This window comes from Typopeltis vanoorti, chromosome 14 (assembly GCF_054136105.1).
Source record: "Typopeltis vanoorti isolate ZY-2024b chromosome 14, IOZ_Tvanoo_1.0, whole genome shotgun sequence".
NCBI lineage: Eukaryota > Metazoa > Arthropoda > Arachnida > Uropygi > Thelyphonidae > Typopeltis > Typopeltis vanoorti.
In genome coordinates, this window is record NC_143562.1 from 79,780,068 (window position 1) to 79,807,759 (window position 27,692).

Consider the following 27,692-nt stretch of genomic DNA (forward strand, 5'->3'; position numbering starts at 1 on the left):
GGTGATATTTATATTTCCCTCTTGATGTTGTGAAGATGTTTGAATTTGCTAAACAATCATGATATTTTAGCTGAAAAAACAAGATTCTATAGATAGACAGGTTGAAGGCACGGTAGCCCTCTACCTCTTGTTGTTTAGCTTCGTTTTGAAAACCACTTTCTAGCAATGGATCAATAGCCTTCACCCACACATTCAGTTCACCATGAAAAAGAAAATGCTGGTAGTTTACCATTCTTGGAGACATCCTTCTTACTCGCACAGCCTCCAGTACTTTGTCAACCAGTGTTTATTGAGAACCTACTTTTACTGGCAGATATATTCATCACAAGTCTGCTCATCACACTCCCTCAAAAAATTGGTGTTATCAGATCTTAAATTAATAGAACAGATAATGTGTGCACCTCTCACTCAAGCTTACAACCAGAACGTCTCACTATCAAAACTTTAATGGAATAAAATGGTTACAACCCTCATCAAATCCAGTAGATAATTGACTCCTATGTTCCAACACCTAAGGATTCTTCAACAGACCACAGGGTTCCAGTCTCTTATAATTCTGGTATCTCTGAACCTATTGGTAGAATTTTGAAGAAGTATCACCTTATTCCTACATATTTTCCAACAAAATTTCAACATTGTCACCTCTATCTAGCTGGTGTTTACCAGATTCGTTGTGAATGTAATTTGACATAATTTGAGAAGATAGGCCATTCTGTGGAAAAAAGAATTATTGAACATCAGTACTGCATTGAGTACGTGAAATCTCAAAAGTCTGGTCTGGCACAGCATGGTACTGACACTAGACACATTAACCAGTGGAATGATGATGATCATCTTCTCCATAGCAGCAGTTTTAAATAAATATGAACACCTTTTCAAACAAAATTAAAAGTGAATCTCTTTTACACTGGCCTAACCTGAATCAGAATGACTGTCTCTCTCTCTTTTCAAAAGTTTGAGAAATTCTTATTTTATATAAACATCAAAAATAGTTTTAATATTATTTATTAATATAATTTCTAGCTCACAGCAACCTTTAATTGGTAAACCAATTGTTGTATGTACCTTGTATACCATATTTGATATGCTGATGATGTACTGTTATTTTCAGTATGGAATATCTGTAATTTCATGAAAATTAATTACTATGGTTATCATGTAATTTGTTGTTTGTTGTCTGTATAATGATAGTATCTTCTCACTGTTGTGAAACTCTGGCAAAATACACTACTGTGAAAAATTTAATAAGTCATAATGGAATACAAAACAAACTATTTTATACATCTTTAATGTTTATGCTTGTTTTACACCTATGTCATTATGGCTGATTTGCATTCAACTTTACAGACTAATCATCCATTCTCAATATGGATATATCAGTATAATATAAAAATCAAAGCAGTCTCAAAATACATTCATGATTAAAAAAATGTACTTGCATATTCATTTATTGATGAAAATACTAGCCTTTATATGATCACAAATCTCTTTTTAGCCTCTTGAATCCTACAGCTGGAAAAGAAAGAATATCTCATATGAGACCATGCAAAACATAAACCTTACATATACAACTGTCTTAAGCTTAAGGCAGATATGGATTTTACTTTAACTTTCTATACAGTTGTCTATCATCATCATTATTTTCCCAGGCATTTAAATGGAGGCAAAGATCCATGGTGAGAGGCTTATGCTAACCATTATGCACACAATACCTATTATACTATTTATTCATCAATTTATTCATCAATGCACTGACAATCCATTCACCACCCTCCAAGAAAAAATCTAGTCTAACCCACTCTTACACAATTTCCAGGGTTAACTCGCTCGTGCCATTTACTGAAAAAAATCTAAGGTGTCAATCCAAAGCAGATCACACAAAAGCTCAAGTATGTATGAGGGCAGTCTGAAAAGTTCTCAGCCAAACAATGAAAAAAAAAAACATTTATAATTTCAAAATTAGTTTTATTTATCAACATAATCTCCCTTAAGACTAATACATTTATTTCAGTGATGCTCCAGCACCATTATCCCTTCCCTGTAGTGGTTCTCAGTAAGATCTGCAAAATACCCCGTCTACAGCTGCAATCACCTCTTGATTTGAAGAAAAACACTGACCAGCGAGGAAGAGTTTTAGTTTTGGGAAGAAATAGAAGTCAGAGGGAGCCAAATCTAGGGAATAGGGTGGATGTTCCAACAATTCATAGTGCAGAGCCCTTAATTTTCCCATTGCCAAAACACCTTTGTGGGCAGGTGCATTGTCCTGATGAAAGATGATTTTTTTCTTCTGCAAGCCGGGTATTTTCTCACGAATTTTTTCATGTAGTCTGGTTAAAAGATCGAAATAATGTTCCCGGTTATTGTTTTACCCTTTTCAAGATAATTAATAAACAAAATGTCTTTAGCATCCCAAAACATCAATGCCATGACCTTTCCTACTGATGGAACCGACTGTCTTCTTTGGTGCTGAACAACCAGCTTCTGTCCACTGTTTTGACTGCTGTTTGCATTCTGGTGTGTAATGTTGAATCCAAGTCTCATCCATAGTAATAAATCGATGCACAAAATCAGTTTTATTCTTGTTAAAATGCTCCAAGTACTGTTCAGAGATTTTCATGCGAGTGCGTTTTTGATCTGCTGTGAGCAAGCACGGCACCCATCTTGCACAAAGCTTTTTCATTTGCAATTCTTCATGCAAAATATATCCTACACGTTCTTTTGAAATGCCTATAGTCTCAGCAATTTCATTTCTTTTCAGACCACCCATGTACCTCATGACAGAAGGAATCATAGTGTAGTTTTGACAATACAGACTGTGGCAGTAATTTGGAGTTTGGTCAAAAAAACTCATGTTTGAATGTTTGTAGGTAATACCACACATTGTTTAAGTTAATATCCATACCTCTATACCATAAATGTTGGTGAAGTGAATATGGAAGAGTGTTTTGAGTCGGAAATTTTTTAAATGAGATGTGTTTTGATTTGAATCCCAGTGACACTGACTATTTGGATTTATTGTCATGTTAGTATTTCAGAGGTGAAGAGAAAACGAGCAGAAGACCACATTGTGGGAAGAGATAGAAGTTGTACAAACAGAGAGCACCCAGTTTCCGTAAAAGATCTTTGAATTAGGCCTTTGCACCAAACCTAATCATGTGCCTCAGATGTATTTAGGGCAACTACTTGAGTTTCAGGTAACGTTTTACATGGTATTTGTGCAAAGGAGGAGGATAATGTAAGCTGGAAGATGTCCTACTGATGAACAGCAAAGAGCACCAAAGTGAGAAAAATGGGATGGTAATTTGATGATAAAGATTTGTTATCCTTAAGTTCAGATACGAACTAATTTTTATGCTTCAGAACAAATACCACTAATTAAAAAATCTCAGCTCTTTATTTTATACAGATTATTATTATTTGACAGCTCCAGGGAGTCAAAAGACTCATCGAGAGAGGGCACCTGCTCTACATCTCTGTCTCCACCACTCAATCCACCAACCGACTGCAACTACACCAACGCCATCTACTGCTGACCACCACCACCACTAGTATTTCCACAGACAATCACAAACATCCATGCCCACGGCAGGATTTGAACCCGCAGCCTTTTGGCTGGAGAGCGGATATGCTAACCACTCGGCCAGCCAGGCTGCCTCATAATCATTATTATGTGACTGCATGTTTTGAAAGATTACACTGTAATGCACGTGTTTCTCTGTTCTTTAGTGTACAAATTTCTATTACTGTTTTCAGTTCATCCTTAAGTACGAACAAATTTTTATGCTTCAGAGCAAATACCACTAATTAAAAAATCTCAGCTCTTTATTTTATACAGATGATGATGTTCTACTTCTAAATAAATCCAGTACAAGTCTGCAGGACTCACTGACTAAAATAAATAACTGCTGCAATAAATTTGGTATGAAAATCAGTAGAAAAAGGCAATGACTATGAAAATAGGCAGAACATTGAAAATATCAACTGTATCCTAAAAATTGTGGCTAAAAGTTATTTAGCCACAATTTTTAGTAAAGATGGCAAATTAAATTTGAAAATAGACACCAGAATTAGCAAAATCGGTATGGTAAGAAGTCAACTGAACAAATTTATATAGAATAAGAGAGAAATTAGTCAAAATATTAAACTAGCTGTATACAATGCCAAATCAGTTTTAACTTATGGAGCTGAGAGTTGGTAAGAGAGAAAGCACTTGATCAAAGACTGAAGACCACAGATATGAGAGTTAAGAGAAAAATTAGGAGCATGAACATATGGCATCACTGGCAGTATCCAGTGAGGTATGGTGGGTATTCCAGTGGATATGCTGTGGTAAGGTACTGTACACTCACAGCTGCAAGACCCTACAACACTTCTGCGCATGTCAAAAGGAGAATCCATTCCAATAATAGGGTAATCAATCTGTCTTGTGGGATGAGTTCTTTATTATTACACATTGGAAAATTAACTTTTCTTTTATGAACATTGTAGTTTTTAAAGTGGTAACTATTTTGCTTGTATAACAGTTGGAAAAATGTATGTATAAAGCATGTAATTTTGCATACCCAATTCGTACATCCTTTATTTCTTTTTCCCCTTCAGCATGAATTGACTATTCTTGGCAACCTGCCAGACCTGGTACTATGAACTATGGGCATACAATAACATTATTATGTGACTGCATGTTTTGAAAGATTACACTGTAATGCACGTGTTTCTCTGTTCTTTAGTGTACAAATTTCTATTATTGTTTGCAGCTTACACTGATGATATTTTATGATATGTAAAATGAGATATTTGTGATTACTAAATAATAATTCACTGTAGCATACATGTTTTGTATAAATATGAAAATCTTTTTTGGAATATATGAGTAGTCTATACAAGTAATCTGTGATTTGTCAGGACTTATATTTTAATCTTTTAATGCATCTCTGGAAGAAGAAACAGTAAAAAAAAAAAAAATGAGTAAGAGAGGAGAATTTGAAAGGAGAGAATTTGTTGAGTAACCCATGATAATAAACAGACCAGCAATAGAACAACTGTCAAAAGGAAAAGCTCCTGGAGCTAATGGAGTGTCAGTAGAATTATTGAGAGCAGCTGGGGATGAAGTAGTGAATATACTGACTGAAATTTGTTAACAGGTTTTGAAGAAAATATACTGGCCTAGAGATTGGAAAACATCACTATTCACCCCAATTCCTTAAAAAAAAAAAATAAAAAAAAAATAAAAAAAAAAAAAAAAAATCCCAGAGATTGTGAGAATTATAGAACCATAACTTTCATGTGCAAGAAAAGTTACACTGAAAATGATCCAACAAAGGCTGGAGCCATATGTGAATAGAGAAATGCCACAAGAACAGGCTTTAGGAGAGGTAGAGGAACTAGAGACCAGATAGCAAACATGAGATGGATTATGAAAAGACAAGCAAATTTCAGAAGAAAGTAATCATCTGTTTTTTTTTATTATAAGAAAGCTTCTGACTGAGTGGATCAAAACAAACTGTGGATTATAATGAGATTAATGGGAATACCTGAACATATAATTCTTTTGTGATAAGAGAGCTGTATGACAACAAAGAAGCTTAAGTAAAAATGGTCTTTGGAGAAACAGTGTTCAAGTGGAAAAAGGGTTGTATACTGTCACCCTGTCTTTTTTAATATTTATAGTGAATATATTGTAAGAATGGCTAACTTAGACAAAGACCTAGTGGAATTAAGATTAGTGGTAGAAACATAAATAATTTAACTAAAATAAAGAGGCAAAATTATATAAGTATACGAGAGTCCGCTTACAAAAAATACACTTCTCTGACATTTGAAGTTCCTTAGTACTGAACGAAAATTTTTGCTCTCTTAAGGTTTCTGCCTGGTCTCTGAGGAGAACCAAGCAAAGGAAAACAGCTGTCAGGCCAGTGAAACCTTATCAAAATGGACTAATAGAAAGTGAATATATAGACGCTTGGGCAGCAGCTATGTTTTCGGTTCTACAAAAAATGCTGGATCTAATATCCACTTTACTTATATAAATAATTTAAGATGTGCAGATGATAATACCCTCATAGCATAAACTAAGGAAGATCTAGAGCAGTTGACTCTATTGGTTAAGAGGAAAAGTAACAAAGCTGGGCTTAACTTAAACATCAGCAAAACAAAAGTTATGTCTTCTGGCAATTTAAATAAATTTATAACAGAGGGAGATTAAATAGAAATTGTTGAGAGTTATGATTTACTGGGGTCCAGAATCAGAAATTATGGTAAATGTGAATATGACATTAAAAGAAAGGTAGTCATGAGGAAAAAAAGCTATGTTAAACCTGACAAAAATTATGAAAAACAGAGATGTGAGTAAGGCCATGAAAGTTAGAATTGTCAAAGCAATGGTATTTCCAGTAGTGATGTATGAATGTGAAAGTTGGATTATTAAGAAGAAAGACAGAAAGCAAATTGATTCATTTGAATTATAGGCATGGAGAAGACTATCAAGAATCCCATGGAGTGGAATGACCAATAAGAAGGTTTTAGAGAGTATAAAGATAGAATGCTCCTTGGAGGTGATGATACCTAAACAGAAGTTGATGTACTTTGGACATATTATGTGAACAGATGAATCACTGGAAAAGGCAGTTATGTTGGAGAAAATTGAGGGAATGAGAAAAAGAGGAAGACCGCAATAGAGTTGGATGGACAACATAAAAGAACTTACCAACTTGAATTTACAATTGCTGAAAGAAAGGACAAGCGACTGAGAAATGAAGCACCTTTGTTCACAAGATCACCAAGGGTCGAAAACGACTGGATGGCACATATCAAAACAATGCACCTCTAACTGCAGTCCACCTTGATAATGGGAGCTGTGTGTGTTTATAGAAGTAGTCTGTGATTTGTCAGGACTTATATTTTAATCTTCTAAAGTATATCTAACTGCAAATCACCTCGATCTTTGTGGAGCTAATTCTGGTATCAAACACCCATTTCTTCTCTAAACTTTCTCATTCTTAAGTGATCATACCACTTCAGATTGGTTCTGTTCACATATTCTTGATTGCTAACAATGCCAAGTTCTTTCCTAAAATACCTTTATTTTTTGTATCATTCTTTATTGATGGAATCTGTTCATTCCTCTAATTTTTCTCAGCACTTCGAAGACTGAGTCCGAAAACTCATTGCAAGATACACAAACTATTCACACATTCTACCATACCGCTCCTCAAACTCATTAACAGACAAAGTACTGACAACTGGCCCTGGTAACCCATTGCATTAATTCACCACTCTCCTAGTGAAAAATCTAGTCCTCACACTCTTACTAACCATACTCTTACTCAACTTCCAAGGATGACCTCTTGTTCTGTCTCTACTAGCAAATAGCAAAATATTTTCTCTACATCAGTCCCATAAAATCCTTCAAGTAACTTAAATATTTCTATCACATCCACCCCTTCTTTTATTTTCTATCTTCACAGGGCGCATTCCACAGACCAGTCACTTGCCTCTGGATCCTCTCCATTACTTGCTCATCCTCAAGAAACCTAGGTGACCAGACCTGCACACAGTAATCCAGATATAGATGAATCAAGACCTCATAAAGGGGAATAACAACTTCCTTCTCTCTCTCTCTCTCTCTCTCTCTACCTGCTAGTGTGTTTTTTAATAACAAAGTGATCCTATGAGCTACCTTGGCAACCTTACTAATATGACCTCTAAACTTCAACTCTCTATCAGCTATTATCCCAAAATTCCTAGCTTCATCTATTTCCTGGAATAGTTCAATCAATGTAGTACACAGCTTGTAATCTGTTTTTCCCAAAATGCATAACTTTATGAGGGAGGGCTGAAAAGTTCTGATAAACACCTAGATCAAAAATGATATTAAACCAACTGATATAACCACAAGAAAAACATATCTTAAAACCCTTTTTCAAATTGTAATAATATTTTCTTTTTATTTCAGGATATATAAGAAAACATGTCAGAGGTTTTGAAGAAATTCGAAGACACAGAAGTACAGGCTGTCATTAAGTTTTTCTTACTGCCAGAAAAGTCTACAACTGTGATTCACCAAACTTTGTGTGAGACTTTAGGGGACTGTGCCCCCAGCATATCTAACAGTTTCCAGATGCCCCCCCCCTTCCCCCAGATCAGGAAGACCTTTCACAATGATGACATCTGAAAACATCGATGCAATGCATGCCATGATTCTTGATGACAGACAAATATACCAGCCAAAAACATTGCAAAAACTCTGGGGTTATCCAGGAAATGAGTTGGGGTCATTATCCACCAACATCTGGACATGCAGAAGCCCTCAGTGAAGTGGGTTCCCAAAAGAGATCAAAATATGGCTTCATCACTATGACCTAAAGACCAAATAACAGTTAATGGAGTGGAGACATAAAGGTTCTCCATGACCAAAGAAGTTCTAAACCCAAAATTCAGCAGGGAAGGTTCTTGCCATTGTCTTTTGGGCTATGGATGGTGTAATCCTTGCCAAGTACCTCAAAAAAGGTGAAACTGTTATTGCAGCAGTTTATTCAACAGTACTGAAGAAAATTACCGCAGGAAACTGAACAGAAGCGTGTTGCTTTTGAGGACAATGCACTTGCTCACACTGCTCATGAAACCCAATAGACAATACACAACTAGGCTTTCAGTGTCTGCCTCACCCACCCTATTCACTAGAACTGGTCCCATGTAACTATTCCCAAATTTAAAGAAACACTTGAAAGGAACAAAATTTACCACAGAGGATGAAGTCATATCTGTCAAATGTTTGACTGGTCTGTGCCACAAGGAAAAGAATTTTTTCTCAGAGAATTGCAAATGATGCAGCAGCACTATAACAAGTGTATAACACTTTTGGGAAATATATAGAATAATGTGTTAAGTTACATGGTTCTACCTCAATTCCTTAATGGTGATTATCATAACTTTACAGCACACTGTCATACATTTCTCCTAACATGGAGAAATGTATGATGTGGTACACCACTAGCAAACTGCTTTATCCTGGATTCTGCCTCCATACACTGCTTTTGGGTATCTGCCCATCAGCCACCTTCATATTCATAAAACCAACATCATATCCATCCCCATTTGTTCTAATTCCTGTTGTATTTTGTCAAATGCCTTTGCAAAATCCAGCAGAATAACTGTGTAGCCATTCCCTTTATCCAACTCAGCTATTACTCTGTTATAAAAAGTTAGTAAATTACTCAAGAATAACTGACCCTTCACAAAGAAATGCTGCCCCTCAAGAGTATCATATTTTTATCGACCTATTCCTGAATTCACATTTTGGCAAACTTTTCCAGTACTTTTACCACTACTCCTGAAATACTGATTAGTTTATAATTTGCTACTGCAGTCTTAGAGCCTCCCTTATGCAAAGGAATTATTCTATCCTCCTTCCACTCCCTTGAAACTCTGCCAGAGGTAAGACTTAACTTAAAGAGCCCAGTCAGAGGCAGTGCCAGTTCTGTTGCACATTCTTGTAAAATGCAACATGATATCCTATCTAATCCCACAGCCATTGAGATCGTGCAATATAAAACCTAAGAGTAGTTTTGACTTTTATTGTGGATTTCATTGGTTAATATAACAAGTGACTTAAAAAATGCCAAATTTTTCATGTAGTTGAAAGGGCTCTCAAAAATCTTAACAATTTCTTAGCTCCACCCAAAACAAAAGCCTTGCATAGCTAGAGGCAAGTTCTGTTACCACACTAAGCTTCAACCTACTGGAGTAACAGGAAAAAATTCCACTACATGCCAATCATCAGCTCCACAAAACAGCTGACAAGCCTACAATGCACCACTCCAGGACATCTCTCACATGAACATATAAAAATGTCATCAGTGGGAGACAGATCCACTTTTCATGTACTACTATGATAGTACTACTTGAAATTACGTCATTACTAACTTTCTATCGACAATTTTCCTGCAAATGAATCTATCTGTCAAGCCTCCAATATTATCAGATCTTATATTTCTGTCTTCTAAGGCACTTTTTACTGTATCAATCAAATTGGATCTTGATCTTCCTCTGGGTCTTTTTCCTGCTATCCTGGCTAATCTTTCCTCTCCCATTCTGTTTAAGTGGCTGTACCACCTGAGATTAGCTCTGCTAACACTCCTAATCTTTCTCAGAACTCTCATATCTGTGGTCTCCAGTCTTTGATCAAATGTTTAATTTCTAGCCCAGCTTTCAGATCCATAAGTTAAAAATGGTTTGAACACTATCTTGTATATAGCTAATTTAGTGTTTTGACTAATTTCTTTCTTATTCCATATAAATTTATTCAGTTGACTACTTACCACATAAACATTACTAATTCTGTTGTCTATTTCCATATTTAATTCCACTTTGGTTTGCCATCTTTATTAAAAATTGTGCCTAAATTGTTACTAAAATATTTTACTTGTTCTATAGGTTCACCATTCAGGTTACAATTGATATTTTCCATTGTCTTTGTCTTTTTATTACTGGTTTTCATACCAAATGTATTACAACAGTCAGGGAATCTTACAATACAAAGTGTAATTTTTTTTATTTTGGTTATTTGATACTGTACTAAATTACATATAATTTGATTTATCTTCTTAACATTCACAACACTCATTTCAGTGGTTTAAATATACTAATATTATAATACTTATAAATTTTGAGAGGGGACCTGGAAAGTAACTCATTGACTTCTCATTTTGACATACATAACATAATTAGGTTCATACACTTTTTTTTTTGCAAAGGTTCCTTTAGGAACTGAACCTCATCATAAACTACGGGCTACCTCCCATTAAATGAAACAAGGTTTGAGAGAACATTGTTAGAAAATAATCAACAAGAATGCAACAGGGGTACACATAATTGCCTGATGTACAAAAAGCCATCAGAAACCTGAATTGAGGTAGCTGGAATATATCTGACCAGAAATGTTTTCCAGTGGCTGCACTGCATAATTTAGAACGCCTGATCACAGGGTCAAATTCCAAATAATTGGAATTTGACTCATAGTCAAATTTGTTAAAAGGGAAATAAAACAGAATGTGAGAATTATAGAAATTTATCTATCTCATCCAGAATCACAGCCATTAGACTACAAGCAAAAGAAAGAAAAACTTTTATTAAAATAATACAAACATATGCACTGATTCTTCACATCTAGATTTCTGGCAACAACAACTGATAGAATGCCAGCCTGGTTGGCCAAGTGGTTAGCATATCCACTCTCCAGCCAAAAGGCTGTGGGTTCAAATCCTGCCGTGGGCATGGATGTTTGTGATTGTCTGTGAAAGTGGTGGTGGTGGGCAGTAGATGGCATTGGTGTAGTTGGTGGATTGAGTTGTAGAGGTCTCGATTTGCTCTATGAGTCTATGGACTCCCTGGAGGTGTCACACAATAATAATAATAACTACAAGAGGAGATTGACAAAACATACAAAAAAGATCTGCTAATATTTAAAATCATGGGTGATTTTAATGTCATAGTTGAACGATATCATGACATGCTTGATATAATGGATAAATTTGGAATTGACACAAGAAATGAGAGAGGATAGTATCTGCTTGATTTCTGTAGATTAAATAATCTCATAGTTGCAAACATCATATTTTACTATAGACCTGCTCACAAACACCTGGACTTCACCAGACTCAAATACTAAAAACTGCATAGATTACTTCCTAATTCACAAAACTGTAAAATCCTCTGTTTTGAAATGTCAAAACCCTTTGTAGTGCTGAAATGGATGCAGATCATGAACTTTTATCTGCCAAGATATTAAAATTTCACAAAAAAAAAGAAAAAAAAGTAAAGCACTTCAAACCAAATCTGGAAAAATTCCATTTGGATTCTGTTAAAAGAGCATATTAAAATGAGATCAATCAGTGTATAAAGGAAAGCAAAACAAAGAAGACATTAATGTTGAAAATGAATGGAATTTTCTAAAAAATATTATAATCAGCTTAGCTGACAGATTTACAGAACAAACAATAAAACCAAATAATCACTGGATAATACCTGAGATAATGAGATTATTGGAACAGAAAAGACAGGCTAAAGAACATCTGAATAAGCTATAATATACTACAGAAGCCTACCAAATCAGCTAGACAGGATGTGCCAAAATGCAAAAATAGATTGGTTGAATGAAAAAGCAAACAAATGTACACAAGTCTATTTACATCGTGATTTCAAATTTCTCTATTCTACAGAAAGACAACGCTCCTTTACCTCTCACCATGAAAGATTTGCAAGACAAGTAACTGAAAATATTAGAGAAATGAACACATCTGGTACAATTACTTCTCTAATATCTTTAAAGATAAAAGCTTTCACCCACATATACCAACCAGTAAGAAAGATACAGCACCCATAATCCTAGAGTAGAAAGTAATCCTTTCACTTAATCAAATGAAATCATCAAAAAGCACCTGGAATTGATGAAATATCCTCAGAGATCAGGTCCACCATATTGTTATGGAGCTCTAATTAAACAACTAACCAAACTTTTCAATAATATTCTTTTCACTAGGACTATCCCAAATGGTTCACGGACAATTCACTGCGGGAAAAACTTCGCTGAAAATTGTGACACTATTATATTGATACCGTGAAAAGTAAATGCAGTGCAAGATAAATTTCACAAAATATAGGTTTTTTTTATGTATTTATCTATTATTTATTTCTTCTTCTTCTACACGTTATTCCCGCTTCCCATGCAGGGTCCGCGTGTTACTTTAGATGCGACTTCTTTGTTAGTACTACTCCCAACCGACCCGTTGCCTGGTCTGCCGCTGGGGGGATATATTTTTGACTGTAGAGGCGTATGTTCATGGGCCAGTTTGCCTGTTTTGTGGGATGAAAAACACCAGATAAACTGGAAGAAAAACCCTACTGACCGCGCCCAAGACTGGCTAACTTGGCTATGCCTGAGGAAGATCCTCAAATTCCTCACGTCTACAACGGGAATCGAACCTGGGACACTCCTTCCCCAAGCATATGAGAATGTGAAAACAGTGTTGTTATATGGATCAGAAACAGGAAGCTAAATCAAAGAGTTTTCAAAGAAAATGCTTAAATAAAATATTAAAAATAGTTCAGCTACAACAAAAAATGAAGTGCTATATGAACAGACAAAGCAAAAAAGTAATGCCGGTGAAATTAAAAGATGCAGAAAGAAATGGGTTGGTCATGTACAAAATGGACAGAAAGAAATTTTAAGGTAACTTTTAACATGGATCCTAGAAGACAAACGGAAGTCCTAAGGCAGTTTGACAAATAATGATAGAAAAGGATAGCTGGATGGAAGAGCCAGGGAGGGAGGGAGGGAGAAAGAGAGAGAGAGAATTAGATGGAGAAGATGGATCTCTACCTTCTGTGCCAGCATAAAGCAGGCAGGTAGATAAGATCAAATTCAATATCGATGAATTCCTCAACAAGTTTAGGTATTACTAGGATTTGATAATAATGATCTGGAAATAGGAATAGAAATAAAACAGTTCAAAGAATGGAAATCAATTATATATATATTGGGAAGTGACAAAGTTTATGAATGTTCCATTCAGAAAAGGTTTCATGCTGAACTACAAAGTAGGAAATTATAACCAACTGAGGAGTATACTGAGTTCAGTGAAATGTGATCAATTGCTGGATGGAAAGAATATATATCTTCTTTCTTCTATTCTCTCTGATTCCTGATGCTGTCTAAAGCCTCTATATATGGACCTCCAAAAGGCCTTTGATAGCGTCTCCCTTCCTGCTCTCCTTCAAGCACTGTCTATTGCTGGATGTCCAGAACCCTTTCTTTCCTATTTTATGGAGCTATACTTGGGTAGTTCCATCACTCTCACTATAGGGTCCCGTGCAACTTGACTTTTATTCCTGCAGGTGGGGTGATCCTCTACCTCCCTTTTTCTTTAACTGCGTCATAGATGAGGTTCTTCACTCTCCTCCTAGCCATATAGGCTACTATCTAGGTGCTTCTTCCTTTAATGCTATGGCCTTTGCAGACAATCTTATTCTCGTAGCTTCTACTAAGGTAGGCTTGCAGGAACTCCTTGACCGGGCAGTTGACTTTTTCTCTATTCAAGGCCTTTCTATTAATGTAGCGAAGTCTTGCTCTTTAGCTCTTGTCCCTTCTGGTCATTGACAAGAAGCTTAAGGTCGACACTATACAGTTTTCCCTGCACGGGAGGCCGTTGCATGCTTTGACCATCTGGGAAGAGTGGAGATACCTCAGTATCATGTTCACCCCAAAGGGAATGCCTTCTGTCCCTTCTATCGCTTCTTTGAGAAAAGCTCCTCTCAAGCCCCAGCAAAGACTGTTTCTCCTTTCCCACTATTTCCTATCTTGCTTTTACCACAAGTTGGTGCTTGGTAGGACATATATCTCGGTACTGTCCCGAATGGACAGGGCTATTCATTCAGCCGTGAGATCCTGGCTCCGACTGCTGCATGACACCCCTACTGCATATTTCCACACGAGGGTGTAGGACAGCGGGCTCTGGGTTCCATCGTCTAGGATCGCGAAGTTTGAACTATCTTCTTCCCCTATCTGCAGAGAGGCTTTCTATAGCCCATTAATACAAGAAGACTTTAGGCGGGCTAAAGGCTGGTCCCATTATCAAAGTACCTTAAATGAGTCAGCACCCATAAAACACAAGAGATGGGTATCTCTGCTGCACTTTTCTGTAGATGGTGCTCCTTTAAAAGAGTCATATCTGGTGCCTCCCCAGCATGATTGGGTAAGGGATGCCATTAGACTCCTCCCTGGGTTTGAGTATATTGACCTTATCAGGATGAGGATTAATGCCCTGCCCACACAGCTCGATGAGGTAGTGACAACTCAAACTGTAGGACTGGCTGCCACTACAGTGAGACATTGTTTCATATAGTCCAGTGTTGCTTCCACACCCATGGGGTCTGTGTGCAGAGGCATGACGCTGCTGTGGTCTCCATTCTGAACAACCGCTTTAAGAACAAAGGTTGGGAGACCGCGGTGGAACCACATTATAGGACCGTTTGCGTAAGCCAGACTTAGTGATTAAAAGAGATGGTGACGTTTGGGTAGTTGATGCCCAGATGATGGGAACGGGGTGCCCACTAGCCTATAGCCAAAGGTAAACTATTATAAGAATAACCAAGATCTAGTTAGTAAGATACGGGAGGAGCATGGGGCAATTCCGAAGTTTACCAGCACCACCATCTCTTTACATGGCATATGGAGCGCAGATAGCTATAAGGACTTAAAACAGCTTGGGCTTATGCATAAGGATATAAAAGTTCTTTCCTTGAGAGCCCTACAGGACACACTGATGGCATGGCATTGCCACCAGAGAATGACCGCAATGATAACTAGAATAGGCATAGGGTAAAACACTTGTAAAGGTTTAGGCCTATATCAAGTCTGGACATGATGTAAGGGTAGTACTGCCCATAACCAGTACAAAGATTAATAAAAAATAAAAAAATAACAAGTAGTGTCAGTTCTTGGTCCACTGTTATTCAATCTGTACATTAATGATATTGGGAAGGATCTGACAAGCAATATACATAAAATGCTGATGATGAAAAGATAGGTATGGTAATCAGGAATGCTACTGATATGCAGTACTTGCAGAATGATTTGAATATGCTGGTATTGTGGGAAAATGGGTGTCAGTAAATGTAAATTCATTCACTTCGGCATGATCAGATATTCAATGGCATATTATATTGGTGGGATTATACTAGAAGAAACTGATGAGGCTAGGGATCTTGGAGTGCTAGTAGATAGGAAGTTGAATTTCAGGAGCGATGTGGCAAAGATTCTTGCAAATACAGAGTATATACAGAGATAAGAGGGGGGGGGATATGATTGAGACTTACAAACTTCTGAAAGGGTCACACAGGATTTCAACTGATGGAATTTTTCGATTTATGGAGGGTGGGGAAAGGACAAGAGGGCATCCTTGGAAGCTGAGAATGAAGGCTACTAAGAAGAGGGTGAGGGCTAGATTTTTCTCTCAGAGGGTAGTACAATTAGAATGGATTGCCATTGGATGTTGTGAGTACAAGTAGTGTGAATGAATTCAATAATAAGCATGATAGCTGCTGTGTGTAGTATGTGGCCTCCCTCGATGAGTCTCTGACTCCCTGGAGGTCTTTCTTAATAATAATAATAATAATCATCATCAAATTCCTGCCATGTACCCTCAAGGGGTGTACAGGATATGATAGTACTACATGAAAAATTTACATCATTACTAACTTCTTATCTACAAATTTCCTCCAAATCAGTCTGTTACTTGTCAAGACTCCAACATTATCAGATCTTATATTTCTATCATCTAAGTCACTTTGTACCATATCAATCCACCTATATCTTGGTCTTCCTCTGGGTCGTTTTGCTGCCAACCTGGCAGAGAACACTTGTTTTGCTAATCTTTCTTCGCCCATTCTGTTTAAGTGACCATACCACTTGAGATTAACTCTACTAACGCATTCCTGGATGTTGACAATGTCAAGTTCTTTCCTAATATCCTCATTTTTAATATGATACTGCCATTGATGCCATCTGTTCATGCCTATAATCTTTCTCAGGACTCTGGTCAAGTGTTTTACTTCTGACCCAGCTCTCAGATCCATAAGTTAAAACTGGTTTGAACACTGTCTTGTATACAGCTAATTTAGTGTTCCGACTAATTTCTCTCTTATTCCATATGAATTTAATCAATTGACTTCCCACCATACCAGCTTTGCTGATTCTGTTGACTATTTCTACATTTAATTTACCATCTTCAGTAAAAATCGTGCCTAAGTAGCTAAAATGTTTTACTTGTTCCACAGGTTCTCCATTCACAACACAGTCGACATTTTCAATGATTCTACCTATTTTCATTATCTTTGTCTTTTTATTGCTGACCTTCATACCATATCTATTACAACAGCTATTCAATTTAGTAAGAGAATCTTGCAGACTTGTAGCGGATTTATTTAGAAGTATAACATCATCCGCATAAAGCAAAGAGCTGACATTAACATCTCCAATTTTGATATCATGTTTAATACCACTTTCCTTCATAATGTGATCCATATAGATAGTGAATAACAGAGGTGATAATGTACATCCTTGTTTGACACCAGATTTAACATTAAACCACCTTCCTGTACTTCCTTCAATTCTAACTGCTGACTTACAACTCAAATAAAGACTAAGTATTGCTTGATATAATGCCCCATTGACACCATATAACTGTAGCGTATTGAATAGCTTCTCTCTTGGCACTTTGTCATATGCTTTTTCCAAATCGACAAAACTTAAATACAGATCTCTGTTATATTCCTATTCTTTCTCGACTATTTGTCGTTGAAGATCTGATCCTGACAGCCTCTATTTGGCCTGAATCCAGCTTGTTCTTCACCAAGCTTTTCTTACAATTCTTCTCAACCGTTTCTCAAGTATACTTGCATAGATCTTGCCAGGAACACTCAGTAGGGAAATACCTCTGTAATTCTCACATTCAGTTTTATTTCCCTTTTTACATATGGATACTATGAGAGCTCTACTCCAATCATCGGGAATTCGTCCCTCTGTCCAGGCTTTCTGAACTATGCAGTGCAGCCACTGTAAGATTCTTATACCACCACCATACTTCAGCATTTCTGGTCGAATATCATCTACCCCTGCTCCTTTCCACATTTCAAGCCTTTGATGGGTTTTTTTCTACTTCAAGTATGGATATGTATTCCTGACTGCATGGCTGGTCAGTGTTTTTTACCACTGTGCTGTCATCACTGCTTGTTTCATTTAGCAGTTTTTCAAAGTAATTACTCCATACTTCAAGGATATCTTTTTCTCCTGTTTTCATGTCACCTTTATCATCTCTAACTCCTTTTGCAGCTCTTTTTCCCATTCCTAAGTTTCTTCAACAAGCTACAGAATATTTTGCCACTTTCTTGATATTTATTTTCTATATTCTTGCCAAAGTCCTCCCATGACTTTTGTTTAGCTAGTTTTACACAGTGTTTAGCATTCCTGCATTTGTCTCTGTATTCTCTAAGAGCAAAAGCTGACTTATTTGACAGGAACTTTTGATATGCTTTCTTCTTTTCCTTCACTGCCTCTTTTTTAACTTCTTGTGTCCACCAGGGAGTTCTGATTTTTTTTATCCTTGCAGACAACCTCACCACATGCTTCTCTGGCAGAATCAATCAATGTTTTCTTCAGAGTTTGCCACTGAGTCTCCAAGTTTGATTCCTGTTCTCAAACTCTTTCATTTTTTCTTCAGTATATATATATATATATATATATATATATATATATATATATATATATATATATAAACGTAATAAGAAAAATAGGGAGTTATTTTGATAGTATTAATGGAATAATCACATTAGAAATAAAAATATACTTCAGAAATTCTTAATATCAGCAGGCTTAACAAGCAATCTAATCAAAATTGCTATGGTAATTTTACCTTTTTAATAGTGAGTTTATCAACACTGCATAGCTCCACTGAAGTGATTTTTTTTTTTTTTTTTTTGAATAATTTGGAAGTTGCATAAAAATTGCATACACTGTATGATGGTTTTGTGTTGTTTTAAACTCTTGAGCATCAATACATAGGTAATGAAATGCATTTAGTAGTTATTGGAAAATAATTTTCAGTTTTTCCATGAAGATTTACAAATTTTATCTCTTGCTGTTAAATCTACAACTGTTTTTTATTATTATTATTTTTAATCACTATCCTATATATGACATTTATTTTGGTATCACATGATATAAATTTGATTTAGGAGTTGCCTATTGGTCAAGACTAGATAACTAGGAAGAGAAATAACCAAGGCTTCATAACCAATGCTCCATCCTCACTTCTTGAGAGTGCACTTGCTGGTGGGCATCTTGGATACTGAACAAATAAGAATGGGTTGACAGCGTAGTGGTGGTGGCTATCGCTATTACATTAGTTAACGGCATTCAATCTCCAACAAACTTAGCACTGGAACGCGTACAACATAAACAGTTTTTTTGTGTGTATGTGTGATAAAAAAAAAGACCGAACATTAAAACATTATTTAAATATGATGGCAACTGGATCAGTCATTCTTAAGATATTTCATTCAAAATATATAAAAAGAGTTTATTCTGTATATTTGACTGACCACAAGAAAGAAATGGTTTGCTATATATTTTTCATGTACAACTCAATTATAATATTAAATTAAGAAATATTACCTTCTACATGGCATACTTCAGCAGATGCACCCAAAAAAAGCAAGCAATCCAACCACATCATCTGTTTGGGGGACAGTCTATCTCCTGGACCTTTGACTTCTACTATCTGAATGAAATTCAGTATAAAAATGCATTTAAATTTATATCTGATATACTAATGAACTTTATTAAAAATTATGAGAGTGTTTTGTAAAATAAGGTAACATCATATCACAGGTAAAAATACATCATCTGTACAAGTGTGTATGTGTGTGGGGACAAGTAAGAAGGTTTGCATCATCTATTTCTTCATGCAATTATGAGATGGCATTGCATGAACTTCATATAGCCATGTCATCAGTTGCAAGATGATAGAACAATTGCCCTACCATCTTGCAATTATATTATCTTTCCATCTTACAACTATATTATAAGATATCATACTAACAGAAATGCAATGCCAGTCAATAGAAGTGTGGAACTAAACATCATGTCATGGAAACAGGTTGGTGTTCTATCTTTACTAGCAGGTAGAACAGATATCCAAGATCAACCAGGTGTCTATAAATGATTACCATGGATGAGAATGTTTTTCAAGCAATGCTTTAAATCAGAGAAGCCATTGCATTAGATTACTATATTACTGCATAATCTAATAAGGTACTATCAGTAGGTATATTATTATGGTGGGTAATGCACTGACAGAAACTATACACAGGTAGTTCCCACCTTTATGAATTAATTGGTTCTTGGCAACCATTTAATTTGGGAATTTGTAAAGTGGGAGTTTATTTGCCTTAGAAATAATACTATAAGCGAGAGTTACATTCGTAAGAATATATAAAATTTAAAATGAATATTAAATGATAAGAAAAGACTTTACTGCCCAAAGATTTATATATTTAAAAAATAATATAAGAAAAATTTTAATTAATAAAGATTCTTTGAAAAAAAAAAAAGCTCATTTCTGTATCACTGGATGAATCAGCAGCCGTCAAGGTAGTAGGAGATATATTAGGAAACTTCAGTGCATCTTTTTTTTTTTTTTTTTTTCAAAGAAGGCCTTGAGTGTCATCTGCTTTGTTGACTTTCGCATCTTTTCGTTTAGAATAGCTTGACAGCAAGCAGAAGCATTATTCATTTCGTGGGAAAATTTACTAAATCCATCAAAGTCTGAATCTTGTGATTCAAAGATTGTTTGAGCTTTTTTGAATAGTTTAAATGCTTCTTCTAGGCCTTTTAAAGTGAAAAATCAAGTTGGAGCTTCATATTTGTTTGTCTTTTTCTTCTACCTTGTTTCTTTCTTTCTTGTTCCTCTAATTCAAGGAGATAATTGGGTGAGATTTCCTTAGTCTGACATTGAAGCAGCTCATTAACATCAACCTTCCGAAACTTCCATTTGCAACTGATTAGCCACACCTATCCATCTTTATCAGTAGCTTCTATTAACATTTCAAAAGTCTCTTTGAGATAATGTATTTTAAACATCGCAGTCACAGTGAAAGGGTTATAGTTAAAAAGAAAACAATATAAAAATAAGATTGCTTCAGTTTCAGAATTCACAATCTTTGTTGGGTCTACAAAGCCTTCAAAATTATCATTAAACTGAGGACAAAGTTTATGCCATACTCCTGTTATACTTTTTTCGGAAACTTTATGCCAGGTGCTCTACGTTACCCGAATTGCATCTAAAATGTTGAATCTCTTCCAAAACTCTTTGACAGAAAACTTTCCATCTTTATCAATTGCTTCTATTAACATTTCAAAAGTCTCTTTAAGATAATGTGCTTTAAACATCACAGTGAAACAGTTATGGTTAAAAAGAAAACAAAATAAAAAATCAGGTGTAATTGAAGAAAACTACGAATAACACACTCACATCTCCAAGATCAAGGTTCTAACTGATCATTACATTCATATGATTATTACGTCCTTCACCATGTACAATTTAAAATAAAAATTCGTAAAGAAGGAATTCGTAAAGTGAGAACTACCTGTATATATATTTGATGCAACAGATTTACTCAGCTATATGATATAATGGAAGAAACTTAAATGACTAAAAGCCAAGGGATAACAGAAAAATTTTAATTCTATAAGACTTCATTGTTTGTTATTTATGTTATGCACCTTCATTGGGTGCATAACATGAAACGAGAAATACAAAATTTACATTACAAGAAAACAACAAATATAATAAATTAAGTTATAAACAGATTGCTGACATGTGAAGTCATTCAGATCCCATGTACACCAAAGTTAGATGGCTGAGTAGTAACAATCAGAGGTTATAGCTTCCTGTCCTGTACTGTCAGGTATCTTCTCCCTCCAGGATATTGACTAGCATGTGTCTCCACCATGTCCTATTCTGCACCTCTCTGCTGCATTCCTCATATGAGAGATAGGTCCAGTCTTCTATATTTATCATCCACTCCAGTCTTTATCTTCCTCTCCTTCTCTTTCCCTCAACATTTCCTTCGAGAAGTGTCCTTTGTAGGCAGTTATGTCCAAAATAGCTGACTTTTCTCTTTTTAATTTCTTTCATCAGGCTCCTGTTTACACTTCATCTCTAGTACCTCTTCATTTGTCTTTCCATGATATTCTCATAATTCTTCGCAGCATTACATTTCAAAGGCCTCCAGTTTTTTCACACTCAGACTGGAGAGTGTCCATGTCTCTACTCCATATAATAATGTAGACCATATGTAGCATTTGTAGATTCTTAGTCTTGTTTCAGATTTAATTCTCTAGATGTCAGTAGATTTTTCATACTGTTGAAAGTTGACCTTGCGATTTCAATACTTTTTCTAATTTCATCTTCTGTCCTGCCATTCTCTGTGATCAAGTGTCCGAGGTATATGTATGTTTGTACCTGTTCTAATTTATTTCCTTTTATATTGATGCATATTTTTGGTATTTCCTTTTCTCTTGAAATTATCATGATTTTTGTCTTTTTAAAGTTGAAACTGAGGCCATACTGTTCGCTGTACTTGAGGGTTTCATCCATAAGAGTCTTGAGGTCATATTTGTTTCAGCCAGAAGAACCATATCATCTACGTATCTTAGGTTATTAATATTTCTACCCCCTACAGTGATTCCTTTGAGGTTACTAATTTTATTAAATATTTCTTCTGTGTACAGGTTAAAGAGAATTGGAGACAAGACACAGCCTTCTCTCACACCTTTCTGAACTGGGAATTCTTCTGAGGTCTCTCTATTTATTCTCAAAGATGCAGTCTGTTCCCAGTAAAGATTAGTTATTAGCCTAATGTATTTTCCATCCATGCCTATTTTTGAAAGGATTTCAATTAATTGCTCATGTTGAACATTGTCGAATGTCTTTTTGTAATCTATGAAGCAGAGGTACACATTTTTTTGTTTTTCTAGATATCTTTCTATGATAGTTCTGATGTTGAAAATACCTTCTCTTGTAGCTATTTTCTGAAAAATATTTCAAATATATTTCATATAAAAATATATTTCAAAGAAAATGCCTAGATTTTCTTTGAAGCCACTTTGTGTATCATTTATTTCTATGTTTATTTTTCTTTTATTTCTTTCAAGAATAACGTATAGGAGGACTTTTGATACTTGACTGATGACGCTAATTGTCCTGAACTCTTAACATCTTGTAGCTTTTGTTTTTTTTTTGGGAATTGGAACAAAAATTTAGTGATTAATATCTTTGGGTAGAAATCCAGTCTTGTATATCTTATTGCATAATTTTGTTAGAAATTTCAGTCTTCTTCCTTCATCGAGAGCCCTCAACCATTCTGCCAAGATATTATCTATTTCTGCAGCTTTATGTGGTTATAGCTTAAATTAGTATTAATTATTATTATTATTACCTGACACCTACAGGGAGTCCAAAGACTCATCATGGGAGCGCACATACTGTATAACTCTCCACCCTAACGAACTGCAACTACACCAATGCCATCTACCACCACTAGTATTTTCACAGACAATCACAAACATCCGTGCCCACGGTAGGATTCTAACCCGCGGCCTTTTGGCTGGAGAGCGGATACACTAACCACTTGCCCAACCAGGCCAGCATTAAAGTGGATTAAACTGAAGGCAATTTCTGCTAATTCAATAATTCTTCTCTCAAGCTCATCATAGAGTCTTAAAATGTTTTCTGATTTATTTCAGATCACTGGATGAATGATAAAATCTTCATCATCAGGGTTATCAAAATTAAGAACAACATTAGATAGAGCAGTGGCTTTAGTTCTGCCATATGTGATGTCTCGCACATGCTCCTTTATATGCAATTCAATGTATATTTTTGTCTGACCAAAATAGACACATTGTAGTTACACCAACGAGGGTAAACACCTGGATATTTTAAGCGATCATGTTTAGGTTTTGCTGTACCAAGCAGTGAACAGGGTTGGTTAGAGGAGTCAAAGAGGTATGGATTTTATATTTTTGGAGAATTTTGGATAACTCAGGTGAAACAGAGTTGCACCACAGTTATGTTTAAAAATCTCTTCATATAGATTCTGTTAAATATTTCTTCAACATTTTAACAGTGAGATGTTACCTACCAGAATCACAAACACACAAAAGTACCCTATTAAATTATGCACTAATCTAATGCAATGTTTTCTCTGATACAAAATTAATAATGGAAAAAACTCACGAAAGAAAAAAGAAAAAAGATTATTTAATAGTATAATTTTTGCTTGTGTGTCACAGGCATCTTCAGTACATTAAGCTCAAATTAAACAATAACTGACAATTCCAAAAAGCGCCACCAAGTAGCTGGTGTAAGATAACTAAAAAGGTCAATAAATTTCCTAAAAAAAAAAAAAAAAATCAATACAATAAAAAGTTAGGAAAGATTAGCTGATTTGTAAAGTACTATCTCCCATAAAGGGGATAGACATAAGCCGTTGGATCTGTTTAAGTTAGGAGAATGAAGTAGCGTTTCACATGTTTCTTTATGTTTATTCATTCTCCTAACTTAAACAGATCCGACGGCTTACGTCTATCCCCTTTATGGGAGATAGTACTTTACAAATCAGCTAATCTTTCCTAACTTACACCAGCTACTTAGGTGGAGCTTTTTGGAATTTTCAGTTATTGTTTAATTTGAGCTTAATGTACTGAAGATGCCTGTGATACACAGGCGAAATTATACTATTAAATAATCTTTGTATGCGAGTTTTTTCCGTTATTAATTTTGTATCGATATGTCTATTCATGGTATACCTCTTTTAAAACTTAATGTCTTTTCTGATTTAAAGACTTAGCAATTAGCAAATCTTCTTCAACATCACAGGCAACAAGAATCTATGCGATGGAATTAGATCAAGGCCTTAGAAAGAATAAGTAACTTCCTTATTCAAAATCATCATGGTGTTTTCAACATCACAGTATACTTTGAAATGTCTTGAACACATTTGCAGTATCTGAACATAAAGACTCAACATCTGCCCATTATAGCACCTAGATTTCTGATCTTTCTCTCTTAGAATGTGATCCTAACAATATAATACAGCGCCAATAATATGGCAAACAGGAAATGGCATCAATTCTCTCTCTCTCTCTCTTTCTCTGGCTATAATACCAGTTTATTCAAGTTCTCCTGAAGAATATTATATCAAATTCCTTATTTCAGATTCAATACATTAAACAGCAGCAGCAACCTAAAGACAGATCTTGTAGTACTCTAATTATCACCTCAGTTCTTTTCAACTCAGTTTAACTAAGTTATTCTTTGATATCTGTCAGACAGTCATCCTCTTATTCATACCATCACCTTATCATCCATTTTAAATAATCAATTTATACAATAACTCGAAAAATACCTAACCGATCTATAGTTTTCTCTCTCTGTTTACACACCATTCTTCTGCAGTAAGACTATCTTCCACTCCTTTGGAACACTGCCAGGCATGAGACTCTAATTAATGAGGTCAAAGGTACTGACAATTCTTTTAGCGATTCCTTAATACATGCACTGATATTCCACCAAGTCCCACTAATGCTAATATTAAGATCAAGATTTTGCAATATCTTTAACAATTCCAGTAATGGATATTTGTTCCCTCCTCAGCATCAGGTATCATTTCCACCTAGATGACAAATTGGTTCAAATTCAACTAACTCACCAACTACAGTACCTAGGTACTATCTGATTCACAAAAGTTAATCCCTTCATAACCATTTTTTTTATTTATATACATAATGTAAATATGAAAGAACTCTACAATTTGTTTGCAACTGGTTTTCTCTTCATAACCTTGCTCAATTAGATTGCATACTGCTCATGCACCTGTTCATTACCTTTTCCTCTGTATTCCTTCCACATCATTTTGATATGTAGTTCTCTCCTTTAACTCTTACCCAAGTTTCATTTAGTATGCAACTCTGGGCTTTTAGTCTGTCATCAATTGTTATTTTTTTGTCCCCCCTCTCCATATACAGGGTGTTCGGGATAAATTTGACATATTTATAATTAATTATATTTTTCCGTAAGTTACATGTATTAACACACACTTCTCTTCATTTAAAAGTTTGGACCCTTCTTCATTCATATACAAGATGTCAGAAAGGATGGATAGCTGGAACCCACCTGAATCATGGAAGAGAATAACTTGTATCATGATGATTCGTGCCCGCCATCAAAATAAGGATATTACGACTGCTGCCCAGTGCTCCCTGAATACAGTAAAAACAATCAGGCATGAACTAGAGACTTGCAATGGTGACTACGAGGATGTAGCAAGAAGAAAGATCCCTAGCAGACGATCTGATTGCGTTCGTACAGCAGAATTCCTCGCAAATCTGCAGGAACAGGTGTTGAAGAACCCTGGCATTGGAATTGGGGCTTTGTTCGTGGAGTTGCTAACTGTAGTCAAGCCCTGGATAACAAGGGTAGCCAATGGTAGGCCGTATGTATGGCAGCAGGATTCGGCCCCTTGCCACACCTCTGGGAAAAGTCAAAAATGGTTGTCTGAAAATTTCTACGACTTCACCAGTCCAAATGGTTGGCCTCCAAACTCCCCAGACCTTAACCCCATGGATTATTTTGTATGGGACGCAGTTGAAAAAGACACCAATCGCACTTCCAGTAATACAAAAGCCCAGTTAATGGATAAAATTAAAACAGTTTTTGCAGCCCTTCCCAGGGAGACTGTAGCATCAGCTTGTTCGAGGTTCCGAAGCAGAATTGAAGCTGTGATCGATGCTAATGGTGGTTATTTTGAGTAAATCTCGTTGATAGTATTGTAATTAACTCTTTCTGTAATGTTTTTTTGTCAATTCATTAAATTTAATAGATACAAAGAAGATTTTCTTTTTCCTTACGAAACTGTCAAATTTATCCCAAACACCCTGTATATCCTTCGAGTTCATAGAATGATTTCCACACCATATGAACTGCTTTAATCCTCCGATTCCTTGTGCTATGATTTAAAAGCCCTTTTCTATGTTTGCTCAAAGGACATATTTCCAAAATTATATGCCCTTTTGTATTTTTTAAAAAAATTTTACATGCTTTGTATGACATCTAAGTAGAGACAAATATCTTAAGAGATTCTTGTTTGGCGAAAGTGCAAATGTGTCAAAATGAGGGAAAGCAGATTGACTGATGTCAATGGTTCCAAAGGGTACTGTAGCTACAGGACCAGGGAGTTGAATAGTGCAGCAAGTTAGTGCAATGAGCTAGAGAGTGAAATAATGGATATAGGACTTTTCAGCGTCTGAGAATACACTGGTGATTTTGTATACTACTAATAACAAGTGTACCAGGAAAAAGGGGAATGAGCTTGTAGATTCAATAGACTCAGATGGTTCAGTTTTCAGTTTCATGTTATCAGTATCATAGATTCAGATTCTATCTGAATCTATGATACTGATAACAAGATAGTTATGTCCATTCATAACTATCTTGTTACAAAAGAAGGAAAATAATGATAGCTGCACTGGTTTCGAAAGCATGTGGGAGGAAGTAGAGGTAAACAGGTTGAGATATTTAGCAGGTGTGCTGATATAGGAAAATGTATGAGGGAATAACATGAACTGATTATACAAACTGGCTTTGAAGAGTATAAAGAAGCAATGCAGAGTGAAGAACAGAATCAGCATGTACAAATAAGGAGGTGTGTGTGTGTGTGTGTGTGTACGCGTGCGTGCATGTGTTCAGCATTACTCTGAGGTAATTAATTACCTAAGGCAGCACTTGATGAAGGCAACATGCAGGCCAAGCATTCTGGACATGGTGATAGCATCTGTGGATGTGAATAATAAGGTGATAGACCTTTTTTCTTATTTCTATAGCATCTGTGGATGTGAATAATAAGGTGATAGACCTTTTTTCTATTTCTATAGCATCTGTGGATGTGAACGAAGTTAGTCTGTAGTTGAAGAAGTGTTAATATGATTACATACCTAGATACCATTAATCCATTCTGCACTTGCCCTATAGAGGATAAGTGTGAAATGAATTAATACTGACATTAATTTCATACTAATT

At 35.6% G+C, this 27,692-nt stretch overlaps 1 protein-coding gene across 6 annotated transcripts in view; it reads right to left on the reverse strand.

Annotated features, from left to right (window-relative positions):
• Positions 1-1,223: 1,223 nt before the first annotated feature.
• Positions 1,224-27,692, reverse strand: part of LOC150099700 (fanconi-associated nuclease 1-like) — a 346,925-nt gene continuing 320,456 nt past the window's right edge. For all 6 annotated transcript variants that reach the window (XM_090403992.1, XM_090403994.1, XM_090403995.1 and 3 more), the window contains 2 exons: positions 19,226-19,331; positions 1,224-1,512 (listed from right to left, as the gene is read on the reverse strand). In XM_090403992.1, the coding sequence (XP_090260118.1) occupies positions 1,478-1,512; positions 19,226-19,331 (141 nt within the window). In that variant the 3' untranslated portion in view covers positions 1,224-1,477. The remainder of the gene's footprint in view (positions 1,513-19,225; positions 19,332-27,692) is intronic.